This window comes from Rhineura floridana, chromosome 16 (assembly GCF_030035675.1).
Source record: "Rhineura floridana isolate rRhiFlo1 chromosome 16, rRhiFlo1.hap2, whole genome shotgun sequence".
In the NCBI taxonomy this organism is placed as follows: Eukaryota; Metazoa; Chordata; class Lepidosauria; order Squamata; family Rhineuridae; genus Rhineura; species Rhineura floridana.
In genome coordinates, this window is record NC_084495.1 from 18,574,410 (window position 1) to 18,594,194 (window position 19,785).

Below are 19,785 nucleotides of genomic sequence, written 5' to 3' on the forward strand. Positions count from 1 at the left end.
CTCTCAGTTTCAGGGTATCCATTTGGCTCCCTGCCTATATACTTATTTATTATTGATTGAATGATAAATACTAAAATGGATTATTTTAGATGCCAGATCAAGATATTACTATTTCAACACTCTTTTGACCTGGCTAGAAACTGACTGTTCTTTTGATACTCTTATGTGGCCTTAATATTTTTAAACACATATTTATTGAGCTTTATTAATCATGCCGCAACTAAATTTTTGAAGGTTTGCAAAGCCTCCCAGAGTAAATCAACTTGATGAGTATTAAGACTATACAATGAGCCCAGTATAATATATTCAAACACTCCCTTAGCAAACACAAAGCAACCCTTGGAATCAGCAAGCGTCTCCTTTATCACTATTGGACATTTCTTAGCCAATATAATGGATAAAAGGTAAAGGTGTCCCTGCACTTGCAGTGCGAGTCGTTTCCGACTTTTAGGGTGACATCTTGTGATGTTTACTAGGCAGACCGTATATATGGGGTGGGATTGCTAGTTCCAACCCTGGCCTTTCTTTACCCCCCAGCATATGCCGGGTACTCATTTTACCGACCATGGATGGATGGAAGGCTGAGTGGACCTTGACCCCTTTTACCGGAGATTCGACTTCCTCTTTCCGTTGGAATCGAACTCCGGCCGTGAGCAGAGCTTTTGGCTGTGTTACCGCCGCTTACCGCTCTGCACCACGGAGGATCTTCAATATAATGGATACTCCTCTGGATTTAGATGAGCCATATGAATTGTATTGCTTGCTCCCCCAAGCAACCTCATTTAATTACATTTACATTTATAGCCTTTTGACGAATTTCCTGTAGAAACATTATATCAGAACCCTCCAATTTCAATGAGGAGTCTACCCAGGCCCATTTTTGCACAGTGCCCAGTCCCTTAACATTAACAGAAAAGAAAATTTATTGGGTTTTATTTGTGATGCATGTCAAGCAGAGCTTGGAAAAGTTGCTTTTTTGAACGACAACTCCCATCAGCCCCAGCCAGCATGGCCACTGGATTGGGCTGATGGGAGCTATAGCTCAAAAAAGTAACTTTTCCAAGCTCTGATGTCAAGAAGTACCAGTTGTGGCTGGTGCCCATCAAGACTGGGGGGGGGGGGCAGGGAGACCAACAGTTGGTGAAGCCAAAGCCAATGTGAGGCAGAGCTACCCCTGACTCATAAGAAGGCAGGTGAGGAGGGGAGGGGACTGGTTGAAGGCAGGCTGGAGTTGGTGGGGCAGTGCTGCATTCGTCCAAGTGGACCAACCTCTATTGGGAATTGCAACTACCAGAAGGGAAAAGAACAGGTGTGGCTCTACATCCTCTTCTTCTTTTTCCTGCACTTTGAAGAAAAGTTTCAGATCTTTATATGTTCCTGACTTCTCTGTGTTCCCTTACTATTACTACATTCTACTCCTGTTTCTACTGCCACTTAAAAGAATACCCAGCCCAGCTTTACCAAGTTTTTTTTAAAAAATTACAATTGTGGAGTTTAAAAAGAGCCACGTGGCTCTCTGTAGCTTCCCAGAGCCATCTGTTTTCCTGTAGTGTCCATGGAAACCCCACATTTTTAATCATCCCACCTCCCTCAAATATCTGACAAAAATCTGGTCTGATTTCATCCCAGCCCTAACCTTGACACATGCTTAATCCCATGGAATGGTTACAGTCTAGAATAAAATGCTGGATTATTAAGGAATGAGGAAACGACAACACTTCACTGACCATGCCGTTTTCTTTTGGGTTCTTCTCAGGGATAGATCTACCTTTTATGATGATGCCCCACCCACTTCTTCCGGTTGGCCTACCTCCTGCTTCCGTGGCAATGGCTATGAATCAAATGAATCATCTCAATACTATAGCTAACATGGCAGCGGCAGCTCAGATGCACAGCCCTCTTTCAAGAGCAGGAGCTTCAGTTATAAAGGTAAGGTGCAAAGCTTAACTGCACAATCAGCAGGAATCGCATGGTGCAGCTCTTGTTGGGCTGTACCATGTCAGCAGGAGGAGGGGTCACATTTACATGTTCTTTTCTTCACATAGAAAACTAATACAGAAGAGAGTTCTAGCTGACTTTTCCCCAGAGATGATAATGTTTCTATGTTAAGTAGGGATGGGGAAGGAATTCAGTTCAGTTCACATTTAAAGCCAAATCATTTGAACTTTCCGAAACAATATGGGAACCAAATCAGCCATCCTTCAAAATTTGCACGCGTCTAAATTTTGAGTGCAGTTCTCAACCAGAAAAATGTTTACAAAAATGCATGTATCAGGCGAATAGCGCACGTAGAAATGAATACATTTGTGGAAATAACATACAAAAATATATTAAGGACAATTGCTTTGCAAAAAAGTGTACATTAGTCAAAACAGCATACAGAAATGTGTTTATTAGAAGAAATCCACATTAAAATGCGGAAGATTTTTCTTGAGGATTTTTTTAAAAAAAATAATAGCAAATTGCTGCAGAAATGTAGAGAACTGAATTTAAGACTGAAAAAAATGAGAAACAGAGAGAACCAAAACTGACCGATTCTTCCATCCCTAGTGTTGAAGGGGATGTCCGTCAGGTCAGCAAGGACTGCCAGAGTAGGTTGTCACACATAGGTAATGTGTTCTGTAAACCACAGAGCTCCGGGAAGTAGGAAGTGAGAATTCCTATCCTGGGATTCTAAAAGTTATTACCTATATGAAACCAATACTGGCACAAATGTTTGTTTGGAGCAACTAGGAAATGACGGGAACATTTGTATTTCAATACAAACCATGAAGGGAGGCAGTCCAGATATTTAGGATATTAAGAGTACTGTCTGATGTGTCCTTCCTTCCTACTATGGTGCCTTCATGGAGGCTTTGAGAGGCTAACCATGGTGGTGCTAGTAGCTCCCTATAGCAGCCTTTTTTTCCTGCATAATGCCTGGAAATGAAGTCACCATCTATGTCATTGTTGAAAACAAAGATGGCAGCCTCCACAGTCAGTAAGAACCTCGCTACTAGGCCAGGTTGAAGGTTCTCGTACTAGTGTACAAAGCTCGGAATAACTTAGGCTCAGGATACCGTAAGGACTGCCTTACCCTGTGCATCCCAGGTCGAATACTGAGATAATCTGGGTGAACGCTATTAGTGGTCCCTCATGGACTAGAAGCATGAGTCATGTAAGCAAGAAGTCGTGCCTTCAGTGTTGCGGGTCCAGTTCTCTGGAACTCCCACTAGAAGTCAGACAGGCACTATCCCTGCTGAGTTTCAGACACCTGGTTAAAACCATTTTATTTCAGGAGGCCTTTGCATCATGAATGCTCCCTTGATGTTTTCTGATTTCTGAGATTTTAAATTTCTGAGGTTTTAAACTTTTAAGGTTTAATTTAGGTTTAAGATTTTGTATAGTGCATATTGTTATTGTTGTAAGCCACTTTGAGACCTCGATGGTGAAAAGCAGGATATCAGTCTTTAAAATAATAATAAAAGAAGGCCCAGAGCATGCATCGGTGTTGAGTCCTACTGGTGCCCACTGATAGTAGTCCTGATGTTAAGTCAATTAAATTGTCCAAATGGATCAATCCAATCAACTGATTAATTTGGGCAACCCCTACTTACAAGCTATTGAATAGCTTTGTAGCTTCCTCTGGCATGAGAAAGGTCTGCTTCATGGACATCTTTGAATGAAGTTATCATGTGTGTCCCCCTCCCATTTATCCCATTTGCTATCCATAACAAAACTGTCTGTCCCTGTCATCGCCACCCCCACTCCAAAATGTGCCTGCTCAGCAAAGTTAACATTTGGTACTCCAGAAAGAAATGTCATAACTATGAAATTTGATTTCATCTTGCCAAGAACATTGTAAATTAAGCAGAGCCAAAGTAGCCCGGTTGAGAAAGTCTTCCTTGCCATCTATAATCTCACCTAATGTGATCATCAGGGTCCTACTAGCACTTCTGCAGTTAAAACTCTGTTATAAATCCCTGCCTTTAGGGATTTACAGCCACATTGAGAAAACTTTCCCTCTTTGAATTTTGCCATAAGTTATCCCTGGGATCAGAATTTTAAATAAAATGTCAGCGCTCTGTGTTCTGCATGGTATGCCTTTAGAATGTTCCATGTGAACTGAATGAGGGTAAGTTGACCGTAGAGTGTCTGGCTTGGAATGACCATAGAGTGTCTGGCTTGGAGTGACCATAGAGTGTCTGGCTTAGAATGACCATAGAGTGTCTGGCTTGGAATGACCGTAGAGTGTCTGGCTTGGAATGACCATAGAGTGTCTGGCTTGGAATGACCATAGAGTGTCTGGCTTGGAATGGGGAGTGGTTTGGGAATGCCTGGGGAAGTGCTGGACATGCTTTGAAAGTATCTGGCGGTGGGTGGGTTGGCATGCAAAGCGCACAGAGGTGAAGCTCATTGTGATGATGATGATGATGTGTGGCATTTTTACTGATCCATGTGCCCAATGACAAAAACACTGCAGATCTTCCAGCTCTGGAGCAACTGTAATTCAGCTTGCTGCGCAATTGTTGTGATAATGTAGTTGGAGGAATCGATGCTTCCTCCTCAGAGATGTGAGTTTGAGACCCATAAGTGCCAGATAAATGTTATTTCAAAGCTCAAGGGTGGCTTCTGGTAAATAATAACTAATGCACCGTGTTTGTCTTGAATGTTGGGAGAGCTATTTTGAGTTGCAAATCCACATGCTCTTCTGTGAAAGCTAACCTGGGAATTTTGTCAGACCAATCGCTTATTAGCCTTTTGCTGTGCTCCAGGTCCTTTTCATGTTGGCTCAGCCGCCAGCATTTGTAGTTAATAACAAATATAGCCCTAATGTAGGCTGGAAATAGCATTAACGTCATTAGGCCTGGGAACATCATTTAATCAGTCAGACACAGCATCAAACAAGAAATGTTTTCATAACAGAAAGGAGATTGCAAAGAGCTAGAAGCAGAAGAAAAGCCTAATTAGTTTGAAGAAAGTGAACAGGGAGTAGATTTTGCCATGTGATGGAAAATAATGGTTAGGTAATAAAGATGGACAGTGCATTTAAAATACCTAAAAGGGCATGGTTCGCACACAAACACACAGAGGCATTTATCCAGATCCCACAAGGAAGTTGCAACAAAGAGTTGCAGAAGGAAAGTGGCAGACAGAGGAAAGGTTAAGAATCTCCATCCCACTTTTCTAATGCAAACTGCCCCTGCTCAACTCAATTGCCTATTGGAGACCATCAGGATTTTATCACATGTGTTGACATATGACATGTAGGTTGTCTGTTCCTCTCAATGAGGAGTGGGAAACCTGTGACCCTCCTGATGTTGTTGAATTACAACTCCTATCATTCCTGACAATTGACCACGTTGGCTACATTCTCTTACTTTTTTAAAAAAAAATGTGTTGGGTCATTCATTTATTTTGTACCCCATTATCTCCAGTAGCAATACTACAAGTCCAGGAAATGTTATAATAGCGCTAAGGAAACTTCTGTTACTATTCTTCATCTCCTAGAGGATTGCCAAAGTCGTGTGTTCTTGGTTGGCTATTTACCAATATCCTCTGATTATCTGTGAGTTTGTTTGTTTTTCTTTGGCTGAGCAGCTGGCAATTATGAGTTGAGAAATGGTCACAATGCAGTGAAATTAGTAAGTGAACATCTGGTATTCAGAGCTAATACATGCTGAAGGTTGAGGTAGTTTTTCAGATTGCAGTGAAACAAAAGCCCTGCTCAGGTTTGAACAAGAAATATCAACCTGTGTAATGCGGGACAGGACAGTGCGTGCTGGCCCTACCCTCAACGTCCCATCCACTTAATCCACAACCTTCCCATGTTGAGCAAGGGAAGTCTGAAAGTTGCTTCTATCTGCATTTGCTTGACCATGAGTAGAAGTAGGGATGAGCTAGAATTCTGCTCAAATCCTACTGGGCTCTTACTGGGAGAAAGGGCGGGATATATAAATCTAATAAATAAATCAGAATTGGTACCATACTTTCCATTAATTTGCTTATTCTCAGTTGCTGAGGATCGGATTTTAATGTTTCGTGCTTACAATCGATGTTTAAATCTGCCTGTAATCAATATTTTAAATATTTTCTTCAAAAATATTGATATTAATATTGATATTTTTTCCGAGCAAAAACAAAAAAGGATTGGTAAAAGCAATGGCTAGTGGATACAGAACAAACTTGAGTTGATGTTATCCTGTTAGGGCAATGAAATGCTTTAGAATCGGCACTGGCTGTTGGATCCCATCCCTAAGTAGAAGCCTCCATGCAGTTGGGAACCCTCATTGTCAGAGTTCTCAATCATGCAGAGAGTTCTACTCGCATTCAAGAAAACGCTGATAGATAGCTCTCTTCAGACCATCACTGCTCAACATGGGAAGTTCCAGTACAGAGAGGGTGGGGCACGCAAGGACACTGGAGGGAGACGCTGGCATGTGCTGCTCCATACCTTCTACAAAGTTTGGTAGTCCTTATTTCAGGCATAGTGCCTAAAGAAGGCTAAACAGAGAGAGACTACAGCTCAGTGGTAGAGCATGCTCAGAGGTAGAGCATGTACCTTGCATGCTCAGAGGTAGAGCAGGTGCTCTGCATGCAGAAGATCCAAGATCAAATCGCTGCTATTTCCAGATTAATGGGGCCAGGTAATAAGGGATGGGAGATAACCCTGCCAATCAGAGTAGGTAGTATTGGAGCAGTTGGCCAAATAGTCTAGTAAGACATCAGTAAACCAAATGGTTTGATATTTGAAGTTCAGATCATTGCTGCAGTGATATGCTGTGGATGGGGTTTGGTATTCACATGGAGATCCACCACCACCACGAGAACTTCTGCATCCACTAGTTGCCCTCTGTATTGAAATTAATGGGAAGGCTCACATGCCCGAAGCTCTATGTGCAGCTTGGAGCTCACGTTCGGCTTTGGATTAAAGCCCACAAATCCTATTTATGTCTGATTTATGTGTTACCTATGGCATGGCTTCCACTCCCTGGTGGCTGGATCCCACACCACTCTGGTAACATTTGGATAAGGGTCTCATGTGACAAGGATCACGTAGGTAGTAATTGATTGGTATGATGAATCTTATAGGGCAGCACAGTTCAAACAGTCGATCAGAGCTCTCTTCTGAATATGCAAGGGTAGAGCAGAACGGTTGTGGCTAGCCATACCCAGCATTGGAGCACTCCTTTGGTCACACCCATGCATTCATTTGAATGTGTGACACTGTCCCCTGTGCACTTTCTGCTTTCATGTATTCAACTGAGTATGCAGATGCCAGGGGGCAGAGGGTGCACTGATGTTGGGGCATGGCGACCTCATATGTTCTGTGAATGTGATGGAGAATTCTTATATTCAGACAATAAATAGAATATACTTTTATAAAGCTATAAAGGTTTATAATATTTTAATAAGTTTAGTAGGAGCTGTCTTCCCTGACTGTTTCGGTTTGTATGGAACAGCTAGAACTCTACAAGATAACACTGAATATCTCTGTACTCTCCAAAATATAGGAAGGATTGCAGTAACTAAAATGCTTAGCTCATTAGCTGGAACACTCAGCTCATGGTGAAAAATGTAGTAGGATGTGAAGCTTTAAACATTGCGAAATTGACTAGAACATAATGCAATTCTAATGCAATTCCTATGCACTGTCTATGCAATGTCTATGTAATACTATAATGCCTAGGTAATACTATGTAAGTTCCTGATTTGTTAATGCTAATTTCTTTGTCCTGAAGTGTATAAAAACTCCAGACAAGCAGTACCATGTTGCAGTTCTCCACTCATTCAGAGGGAGACTTACCAAGCGTATGCTTGTCATCCAATAAAGGCCTACCTTTTTGCTGCAAGCCTGTGTCTTCCATTCCCTCAAGGACCCCCAGTCCAGGGCCGGCCCTATCCATGCTGGGGCCCTTGAGCACCAGCCTGCCCTGGGCCCTGGCGCATGCATGCATGCACGCCCCACCTACCTACCTACCTACCTACCAGGTGGGTGGAGGAGCGGGAGGTCAGGCAGGCAAGCAAGCAAGCGGGGTGGGTGGGTGAGCGAGCGAGTGGGGGTGGGATGGCGAGTGAGCGGGGGAGAGGGCGAACGAGCGAGCAGGTGGGGGAGGGTGAGCAAGGGAGCTGGTGGGTTCAGAGGGCGAGCGAGGGAGCGAGCGGGCAGGCAGGTGTGGGTGAGCCTGCAAGCAGGTGGGCAGCTCCCTCTCTGCGATCCGCAGCAGAGAGCCTGCAGGGAAAGGGGAATGCTACTCCCCCACCATAACAAGGGGCCCTTCAGGGGTCCCTGTGGGCCACGGGGCCCTCAGCCAGGGCCCCACCTGGCCGCCCTTTGGAGCCGGCCCAGCATCCAGTCCAACAAACTATAAAATTCCCATTCAAATGCAGGAGGCAGTTTCCTGAAAGGACCTTCATGTAGCCCAGAGGTGGGAAACCTTAGACCTGGGGGCCAAATGCATCCCTCCCAATCTATCTGTCTGATGTTCAGGACTCTCTCCAGGCCATGGCCTCCCCCTAGCCATATCCCTTCCTGGCCCTGCTTTACGCCCACCTTGAGTGTTTTTGCCTAGCTGGAACATGTCCTTGAACTCTGCCTCTTGCTTCCCTGGATAGAGAGGTGGGGGGTGAGTATGTGTAGAAGTGCCCTACTGTAAAAGAACTCCCACTTGGGTTCTGCCTAGCATTGGTATGTGGTCTCTGGAAGCTTGCCCCGAAGGAAACATGGCCCTCAGGCTGAAAAATATTCCTGACCCCTGACATAGCCTTCAACTCCCTCTGACAGGTCCACCCTAAGAATATTTTAAAAACACAGTGATAACATCCCATTGAAGAGATTGTTTGTGTTAAGAAGATATTCAGTGCTCACTGATGAGCCCTCACCTTCCCCATAGAGTCCCAAGCTTAAAGTTTGTTTGTTTGCTTGCTTGCTTTCAAATAACTCCTGAATCAGGAGGATGTTTCCAACAGCCAATGCTGTTTTCTGCCTTCCATTTTATTAGTGAGTTAACTCCCACATTGCCCTGCCCAGTAGATCACAAGAGGGAAGGCATCAATTAAAGAGGAAATATCGAGACAAATGTATGAATAAAAATCTCCAGTATTCAGACAGAGCTGCAAAACCTACTTGTCAGCAGAGAAATGCCATTAAGTCCTTTAGGAACTCATTAATAGATTAACATTTGGATGAGTAATTATAGCTGCACTGGAAATAAAAATAAACAAGCAAGCTTTGGCGTCACGACTTCGCTGAATGCTTGGCACACAAATGAAGATCAATACCATGAAATATCACTGCTGGAAGTACTAAGGTCAAGTTGATTATGTCAAGACTAAGTATGCTCTGCATATCTATATCTCTATATCTGTATTGTGTGCATGTATGTACATTATGTATATGTTGTTGTGACTTTGGCTGGCTCAATCCCTGCAAAGGGGTGGTTGGGGCCTTGGCAAAAGCCCTCTTAGTGTTTCATGCCCATGGGTACTCAATGTATAAAGGGGCTATCTATGATGCATGAGCTAGCGCCATCCCTGAGTTGCCAGGGTGAGTACCAGCCATGCCCCTACCAAGCTGGTACATGGCCAGTGTCAGTTTGAAGTGGGCATGGATGTACCTAGGTGGGGCTCCCTACCTAGGAAGGGGCTCTGAACTCCATTAAACACTTCCATATGTGCATGGGCCCCTTCAGACTAATGTTGATCATGTGTTGGCTGGGGTGTGTGGCTAGGGTGCTTGAATCTAATGGGCAGAGTTAGCCTGCGCATTCTAGATAAATAGGTACTGAATGCCTGAATAGGACTAAAAATGATCTAAATGGGTGGTATTCAATGCTAGTCCTACTCAGAGTAGACCTATTGAAGCTAATAGACATGACTAACTTAGGTTTAGAAAATGGCAACCCAAGTGATCAAGGGGATGGAGCAGCTCCCCTATGAGGAAAGGTTACAGCATTTGGGGCTTTTTAGCTTAGAGAAAAGGCGAGTAAGAGGTGTCATGATAGAAGTGTTTAAAATTAGGCATGTTGTGGAGAAAGTGGACAGAGAAAAGTTTTTTTCCCTCTCTCATGACGCTAGAACTCGCAGACATCCAATGAAGCTGAGTGTTGAAGATTCAGGACAGACTAAAGTACGTCATACAGCGCATAGTTAAACTATGGAACTCGCTCGCACAGGAGGCAGTGTTGGCCCCTAACTAGGATGGCTTTAAAAGAGGATTAGACGAATTCATCGAGGATAAGGTTATGAATGGCTGCTAGCCATGATGACTGTGCTCTACCTTCATTATTGGAGGTGCTATGGCTCCCGAAAGTGCAGGAGGAGACAGTGCTCACGCTCAATGTCCTGCTTGCAGGCTTCCCATAGGCATCTGGTTGGCCACTGTGAGAACAGGATGCTGGACTAGATGGACCACTGGCCTGACCCTGCCAGCTCTTCTTATTTCCTAATGAACATGACTAACTCAGATTCATTAGTTTCAGAGGGTCTGCTCTGAGTGGCCCTGGAGCTCCTGCCTGGATCACCTTTACCTCTGTTCCTATGGCCCTTGGGATAATGAGGGAGGATCTGAGAGCCAGCCAGGAACCTAGGCAACTGATATAGAGACCCAGATTCTCAGGGTCACTGGTAGCACAGAGATCCTCCCCCTCCCCCCTCTCCTCCTCTGAGGACACCACTGGTTCCACATCTAGGCAGGGCTGGACCCTGGCAGTGGCCCTGGTTCCGGGACTCAGAGATGAGAGACTTCACGTGGTGAAGAAACACAATGCAGGGAAAGCCAGTCATCCTTTGCTACCATGGCAATGGAGTGTCCAAGACAGTTCACCATCTTAGCTATAAAAAAATCAAACCAAGTGGGATGGGCAATTGAATGTTGCAGTGGGATGTGCTTCTGGTCTGTGCCATCCAGCTATGCCCTCTACCAGGATACTTCATTCCATTCCCGATTCACCCCCCCACACACAACAACCAGTCAGTATTGCCTGGCCACTGAGTACATCCAGTCTTCCTTCAGCTACTTTAGGATTCTCTGGATCCTGCTGATGCCTCCTTCATGTGTGTGGACAGTGCCATTTGGATGACATAAGCAATGACACTTACATCTGAGCACTGGAAATAAACGGAAGAGCAGTAAATTTATCCATCTGGGTTTGTTGGATCAAAGTAACATTCCCTCCCTTTCAAATCCCATTTCACTAGGGTTGGATTCAGCATTTATGCAAATTTCCACTCCGTGGTGTAATTTTTTTTAAACAGAGATAAAGGGGGGAAGTTTAAGTGTTGGCTTTTTCAGCGCTCAAAGTTTCTTCAATAGGGTAGAGTACATCCATCCATCTTGGAAAAGGGTATCTGGAGAATTAGTTTCATTTTGTTTTTTTCTTGGCAAGAGCCAACTTGTTACTACTGACTGGTTCACAGTTTTTAGGTTGCCAATGGAACAGATCTATATGTTTTTTATGGATACGCATATGGAAAATTTGCACCCTGAGGAACTATCTATCTTGTATATTACAAGAGAGTATACAGTACAATAGTGTCATGGTTTATACAGAAAGAGCAGGAAAATGGCTAGCGAGAAGCAAGAAAACAATGAGCAAAAAAAAATCAGAAGCAATTAGAAATACATACTTATCAGTAGGGTTAAAATTCAAATGAGATTAACAGCTTGGTATTTTTTTAAAAAGAATGTTTATTTAAAATATTTGTAAGCAGTCAAACCCTCATAGGCAGCTTCCATCATACACATTTACAGTATAAAAATCAGTGCAAGTTTACAACATAAAGCATCAAAGAAGTTTTTACAGTGCACCAAAACGTCATTTAAAAAGGTGCAAATCAGGCCACAGGTGACAAGGGCCTGCCCTGAGTCCCAGTCTGCCCAGAGCTCTGATGGGAATGGGACGCAGAGCAAGGCCTGAAGTGAAGAACAGGGAGGTACATGTGGGAGAAGGCAGTCTCTCAACTATCCTAGTCCTAAATCACTTTGGGGAAAGGCCACAGCTCTGTGGTAGAGCATCTGCCATGCATGCAGAAGGTCCCAGGTTCAATCCCTGGCATCTCCAAATAGAGCTGGGAGAGATTCCTGTCTGAAACCCTGGAGAGCTACTGCCAGTCAGTGTAGACAATACTGAGCTAGATGGACCAATAGTCTGACTCAGTACAGAAACAGAGTAAGAGCACATTTCGATGCAGCCATAGTCAAGCATTTAGGAAGACTGGTGCTGAGAACAATATGCATAACTTTCTTGTTGAAGTTAACGAGACAAAGTCCTTTGTTGTTACTTTGTAATATTTACTGCATAATTGTCTTCCTTTCGTAAACTTATAAAATGCTTGATACACCTGTAAGAAAGCTTTCTAAATGGTAGGTTCACAATAAGGAGTAAAGGGTAGCTTAGGGTAGATATTTTTCAGATCACTTTACGTTATCTCTTTATTTAGTAACAAGCACCCAATCCTGCTCTACTCATCATAATAACTGTCGAATAAACAAACTTCCTACTGCAGGTAAACATGCATCTTTATTGCTGGCTGGGTAGAAAACACAACTGGGTAGAGAAAGGCAGGAAAGTTTAACTCTAGTCAATACAAAGTTCTGCTATTTAACTCTTCAAGGGTCATGCTACTATACAGGCTTTTTTTTCTCAGGATCACTTAAGTAATTGCAGGGTCATTGTGATTATGAAAAATCCACCCTCAGTCAGGGAAAGTCTTGACTGAACAAGACTTTTGGGGCTGTTCCTGATGAGGCTTTTGTTGTGTGCTCGCCCTGCCTTATTCACTGACTTTTTCAGAGAGCCCTCTTCTTAAATTGCTCCTATTCTTAAAACAAGCTGTCATTCTTTAAATGGAGGCTGCCATTGTCTGTCATGCCACAAATTAAAAAGACAATTGGGGGAAGCACAGCTTGTGGGTGTGTGCAAACCCATTTGCCCCACCCTGGCTACAGGGCTGTGATGGAGTTGGAATCCAACAGCACCAGGAGGGCCACAGGTTCCCCATCCCTATGTGCACATTTGCCTCTCTCTGAGTGTGCAGCAATCTGCTCTCTAGAAGGAAGCCTTTAATGGATTGGACTAGCGGAACAACAGCTATTTTCAGGACAAGAAAACTGAAATATATGAAGAGTGACACGGGGTTGTAAAATCCACAAATGACAAAATGAAGTCATCAAGGTGTAAAAAAAAAGATTTCAGGGCTTTGAGCTTTGCAGTTTTCCTACTGAAATGTCCTCATTGATTTGTTACAAACATTGTTAACCCTGTGTTTGGAAAATGGTGGGGACATTATCACTTGTGTTCTCATTTGTAATAAAATAGATTAACTTGCTGTGAAATTTTAACTAGACGGAGACACAACAGTAGCTACCTAATGAACCACAGCTCATTGCTGTTAAGTAGCTTAATAGATGCATACTGATTATGGGGCTGAAAAATGGATCTGTTTACATGCAAAGAGGAAACCACTCGCATATATTAAGACAAAAAAGAGAATCATAACCGCCTTCCATTCTAGAAAGCATCTCAGTCCGTATCCAGGATCTTATTGCTGGGTTCTCATTTATTCACCGAGCACTATCTAAATGTAGTTTGTCAAGAGTCCATACCTCTTGGGAGCCTCACTTCTACCTAAATGGGGAATAGAAATCCTTATCCCATCAAGCAGTTGTACACACATGTTTAGTTAACAATGATGCCAGTTTGCTTTGTCTTTCCAAAATGCTTCATTATTGGCAAATAAAGCTGTTCTGTAGTTGCTCCCATAGACCAGAGTCTTCAGCTTGCATTATGCTTGACCATCAGCCATGCTGGCTGGAGGTGATAGGAGTTGGAGTCCAACAGCAGCTGGTGGCCCCATGTCAGTGGGGCAGTGGAATCTGCTCAGGGTTTTAGTCCGGGCTTTAAGGTGCTTCAGCCAGGGTGCTTCTTCTGCCCCACTGGCATGGAGCCACCAGCCACCACTACTAACAACACCTGGAGGGCCACAGGTTCCCCATCCCTTAAGATTTTGAATCAGTGGGATTGTTTGGGTAGAATAAAGGCTTTTGGACTAAGAAAAACTCTTCAAATGGTGTGCAAAAAGATAGGAAGAATTTAAAAACAGAACCAATTCTTCCTTATTTCTCTCTCAGCTGAGGTCTATTAAACCAGAAGCCATCTTCACTACCCAAAATGGTAACACCTATTTTCCTCCTCCTCCTCCTTTACCAATACAGTTATCATCTCTGCAGTGATATCCTACAGATCCCCTGGGAAGAGAGAGAAAAAACAATGTTTGTTTTAAACCGATTTAAATCAAAAATGCCCTCAAGATACAGAGGCATGAAAGGCCTAGAATAGATTACTATCTGTTTAAGCTTAACAAATATTTTTAATTAGTAGACAAATGGTACAGCAATTAAATGCTTCTCTTTTAAGTTTTATTAGTTATTGTATGTTCATTAAATAAGAGATAATTAGTTAAAAAGCATGTCCGTTGAGGATTAACCACTGTATAATAGATAGGCATCTGTTACGTAATTTTGAGGTTCACTTGGTATTGAATGTCCAATAACTATCCTATTAAAAACAAATTTCAGGCAGCATTTTCAGTGCAGTGTGTTTAGAATAGACAAACACTGCATATTGTGGTTAAGAAACTCTGTCCTGGAGCTCCCTTCACAGTCTGCTGTAAGCAGAGCCTGAAATATGAAACCTGATTAGTAGGGTTTCTGAGAGACCACCTCCTTCCCTGCAGACCCTCTCGGGTGTTAAGATCTTCAGAGGGGACCCTCTTGGTAGTTCTGCTGCCCTCAAAATTTCATGGTGGTGGCGGCATGGGAGAAGATGTTTTCTGTGGCAGCCCCTAAGTGGCACCTACAGTTTTTGGTGAATACTGAAGACGCAACCCTATTTCTGTCACTATAATTTGTGTGGACTTTTTTGAATACTGAATTTTAAAATTTTGTAACATGCCCTGGGACCTGCTGGTAAAGGACAGGCAATCTTCCTCCTTCTCATCATCACATTGCCAAAAAAGAAGAAATGCATCACAAGGAAAGGGGACAAAAATAAGATGGATTTGCATAAAAATGAGCATGTGCTAATTTTATATGTATAAAGGTAAAACTGGAAATAATTACTATGGGTTGTATTCAACTTAAGTCCTATTCAGAGCAGACCGATTGAAATTAATGAACCTAATGTAGTCATGTCTGTTAACTTCAATGGGTCTACTCTGAGTAGAATTAACACTGAATACCACCCTATAATATAAATAGAAATACAGCAGCATCTGACCATAGTGAGGAAGACTGTGATGTCTGTGTGCCTGCTTCAGTCTCAGGGATTGAACCTGGCAACCCTAGGCCTATCCATAGCCAGCATCCTGTTTTCTCAGGAACCATACAGGGTTGCCAGGTTCATGGCCTGAGATTGATCCTGTATCTTTAGGAGAAGAGAAAGTCAGCCAAGTGCAGCTGTTCTTGCAACAGTGTAATGAAAAACACCACAAGGTGGGATTCTCTCTTCCCTCTGCACAACTTTTAAAGATACAGAAGACCTCTTGGAGGCTGGGCCTGGCAACCAAGAGGTCTTCTGTATCTTTAAAAGGTGTGCAGGGGGAAGGGAGAATCCCACCCTGTGGTTTTTCCCATTACAGTGTTGCAAGAACACCTGCACGTGGCTGACTTTCTCTTTTCCTAAAGATACAGGATCAGTCTCAGGCCCTGAACCTGGCAACCCTAGGAACCAACCAGGTGCCTATAGAAAGAACAGGGATTTCAGAGCGGCAGAACTTTCCTCACCTGCAATTCCCAGCAACTGATATTGTGAGGCATTGCAGCAGAGCCATGCCTCCATGTAATCCTGCCACCACACTACTGCTCCCAATACTTACTTGCTTGCTTACTACTTTTATTGCACTTCTTTTTAAAGGAGAGGATTCAAGACAGCCCTTCACCTGCTCCATCTGTGGAAGAGAGTCAGCGGCCCGGGAGTCATGCCTCTTCGCATCAGAGCAGCAGCGTTTCGAGTTCCCCATCCCAGCTTGACAATACACCAGACAGAATTGGTGAGTACAGTATTATGGTTGACTGTTCTGGTGTCATTGAAGCCTGAAGCATCCTGTGGCAAAGATCTCACACAGGAGGCCAATGGAAAGAGAACTGATTGTAAGTAGCAAGCCTCTATCCAAAAATTGCAACAATAACATTTCATCAATTACACTAATCAATGAATGGGACAATCCTAGGAGTGCTTAGAGAGAAGTCAGTCCCATTGGTTTCAGTTGGGCTTACTCTCAAGAAAAATTGTGCACTAAGAAGGTGCCCCCAATTTTAAGTGTACCGAGGAATATGATACATACTTCAGTCCAGTTATACCCTTCTCTTTGCAAAAGGGCTTTTGATCCAGCAGATTCCTTCACTGATGGAAGAGGAGAGGAGGCAGTTTCCCCAATTGCCCCTTTCCTCTATGCCCGCAGAGCTCTGCTCCAGAGGTATGGGTAATTCTCCAGAACAGCATGAAAGGTGACACAGGGAGCAGAGGAAAGGAGACGTCTGTGAAAGATTTCCCCACTGAATACGAACCAAATAAACTTATGTGTTTGCTATAGAACTATTATTTATTAATCATATACACATTTCTGCGGATTTAGACTGCAGTCCTGTAAACAATTACTTGGGGTCAGTATCACTGAGCTCAATGGGGCTTTTGCATAGACATTCATAGTGACTGCACTGTTCATTAAATATGTAATCAATTAACAGGCTATATAGTTTCTGTGTTTAATTGACCAACACTGAGTTGTAGCCAACATCAGTCATGTCAGAGTTAGGTTGGTCATGTCCATTAATTTCAGTGGGTCTCCTCTGACCATGACAAACATTGGATGCAACCCATTGTTTTTAAATGGGTGACAGTTCTATTACTTCATTATAGAATATGATATGGTTGGGTTCAGCCCTGAAAAATGTAGGAAACAGATTAAATTTGTTGAGGGTAAACCTTCTGAAGCAAATTCTCCTAGCTTTTAGATTTGCTTGCAAATCTAAAAATATTTATTATTATTATTATTATTATTATTAATGATATTTATTAGTCACTTTTTTCCAAAATGGAACTCAAAGAGACTTACAAAGAAAGAAAGAAATTGTCCTCAAAGTAGCTTACAACAAAAGCAAACAACAATTACAAAAACAATTTCATAATAAAATACAACAGCAGTAATAAAACAATAACAAATTATTTGATTTTGTTGTTGAATAATATTTTATTCCCCCCCCCAGCATTCCTGATTATGAATACAGTAGAACCTCGTTGTAACATGGGGGTCAGGAGACAAAGGATGCACGTGTTATAGGGGTTCCATGTTACAATAAAAACTGCGATATTGTACCTGGGGACATCATGCCTGCGGGATATCCGAATCCATGGTACAGCGAGCCATGTTATAGTGAGCTTCTGCTGTATTACTAAACTTTGGAATTCTCATAACAAAATTGGAAAGCTAAAGTAGTGACTTTTAGCAAATGTGTCATTTAGCATGTTTTTAAATTCATCAGCAAATAAAATGTAAGTATCTAACTAAGTTCTTTTCAGAGAGAACCTATTGAAATTAATGGACCTAAGTTAGGAATGACTTTTAATTTCAGTGGGTCTACTTTGTGTAGATACTTGCACTGGATACAACCCTAGGTTAAGAACATAAGAACATAAGAAGAGCCTGCTGGATCAGGCCAGTGGCCCATTTAGTCCAGCATCCTGTTCTCACAGTGGCCAACCAGGTGCCTGGGGGAAGCCCGCAAGCAGGACCTGAGTGCAAGAACACTCTCCCCTCCTGAGGCTTCCGGCAACTGGTTTTCAGAAGCATGCTGCCTCTGACTAGGGTGGCAGAGGTTTTTCTAAGGTACCTCTCAAAGCTGAACTGCAGCACTGAAATTTGAAAAGGTTCATGATTTTAACAATCATTTTGAATGTATGTAAGCTGGAATTTTAAGGGCAAGTTGTACCCTTGATCCTAAACAATTATTTTATCTTCGTTCAGTTATATGCAGAGCCGGCCCTGCCATCGGGCAGCATGAGGCAGTAATCTCAGGCAGCAGATGCTAGGGAGGGCAGGGAGAGGCAGTAAGGTATCAACGGACAGCCTGCCCTATGTCCCGTAAGCTAGCATTTTCCCCTGAGGAAAGCATTGCCACACTATCAGTGTCCAAATGAGATTCATTTGCCAGTCCAATCAGGTTCTGTATATGAAATTGGGGTGCTATCTTGTCCTTCGCCTCAGGCAGACAAATGTCTTGGGCTGGACCTGATTATAAGGCATTCTGGATTTTATTTTAAGAGTATCAGAAATCCAGTGCATCCTGTCACCACCACTACAATTCAGATAATCCAGGTCTTCTACCAACAATAGTCATTCATCCTTCTGCACTGTAGATGGGAGGCCTCAGAGGGCATATCTATAACTCTAGACTTATAGTGGCATTATTTTTGCTCAGAGAACCCTGCAGAGTTTTCCCTTGGGAAGGGGGCTAGAGATGTATAAAAGAGAACTGTCCCTTCACCAAACTACAATTTCCAGGATTCTCAGGGAAAAGTGTTGGCATTTAAACTGGTATGAAACCAATATACTGTATATTTGAAGCATTGATATGTCCTGTGAGGCTCATTGTGGACTGTGAAATCTTCACAACCTGAAGTTGTGCCTAATGGAATTGTATGATACACTAGGGCAGCTGAGAGTGTGTTTGTTAAACATATAATCATAGCTGTTTGTCATTGACAACATGACTAAAGGACTGAGATAGCCTGTTATTGGGCAAGTGCATCAGCTTGTGAGATGAAGAAGCAAGAGTGTGCCACACTCCACCATGCATACACACAGCATAGCCTGTGACAAGCTGTCCATGTAAACGCGATGGCCTACATTTTACCTGATACTTTCCCCTGAAGAAAAAAGGGGAAAGAACACACACATTGAGTCTTTTTGGAAGATGAGAAGCCATAGCCCAGTGGTAGAGCACATAGTTTGCATGCAAAAAGTCCCAAATCCAATCCCTGGCACTGCCAGTTAAAAAAGGATCAGGTAGCAAATGTTGGAAAAGATCTCTGCCTGAAACCCTGGGAGAGCTACTGCCTGTCAGAGTATTATTACTGGGTTGCTTTTTTCACCAGGTGACCACAAGCAACTCATATAGCTAATTAAAAACAACTTAATCCATAAACCTAAAAAAGCCTGTGACAATTAAAAACCAAATTAAAACAAACATGATCAATACAAATAAAAGGCAGGTATACAACTCCCATCCCACTAAAAAAGGTCACCAGAGGCCAAAGGCATGGGTGCAGAGGAAGGTCTTTGTCTGGCACCTAAAGATGGATAAAGATGGTGCTAGGCGTGCCTCCCTGGAGAAAGCTTTCCAAAACAGGAGGGGGGGACATCACTGAAAAGACCCTCTCGTGTTGCCATCCTCAAAACCTCCTATGGAGCAGGCGCACAAAGAAGGATTTCTGATGATGATTTCAGAGTCTGGGTTAGTTCATACGGGGAGAGGCAGTCCTTGAAGTATTGGAGTCCTGAGCCACATAAGGCTTTATAGGTCAAGTAGATGATATGGTAGACCATAGACCATGATAGACCATAGGTCAAGTGGATGATACGATAGACCATACTCCATTAGATGGACAACTGGACTGACTTGATAGAAGGCAGCTTCCGATGAATCAGGGATGAGGAACATATGGCTTTTCAGATGTTGTTGGACTGTATCTCCCACCAGCCCTGCTGTACATATAGCACTCATGATATTAGTGTCTGCAGTAGAAG

General features: G+C 43.0%; 1 protein-coding gene across 4 annotated transcripts in view; it reads left to right on the forward strand.

The window, feature by feature from the left end:
• DACH2 (dachshund family transcription factor 2) overlaps positions 1–19,785 on the forward strand; it is a 406,794-nt gene that overhangs the window by 318,064 nt on the left and 68,945 nt on the right. For all 4 annotated transcript variants that reach the window (XM_061598827.1, XM_061598830.1, XM_061598829.1 and 1 more), the window contains 2 exons: positions 1,757–1,929; positions 15,894–16,029. In XM_061598827.1, the coding sequence (XP_061454811.1) occupies positions 1,757–1,929; positions 15,894–16,029 (309 nt within the window). The remainder of the gene's footprint in view (positions 1–1,756; positions 1,930–15,893; positions 16,030–19,785) is intronic.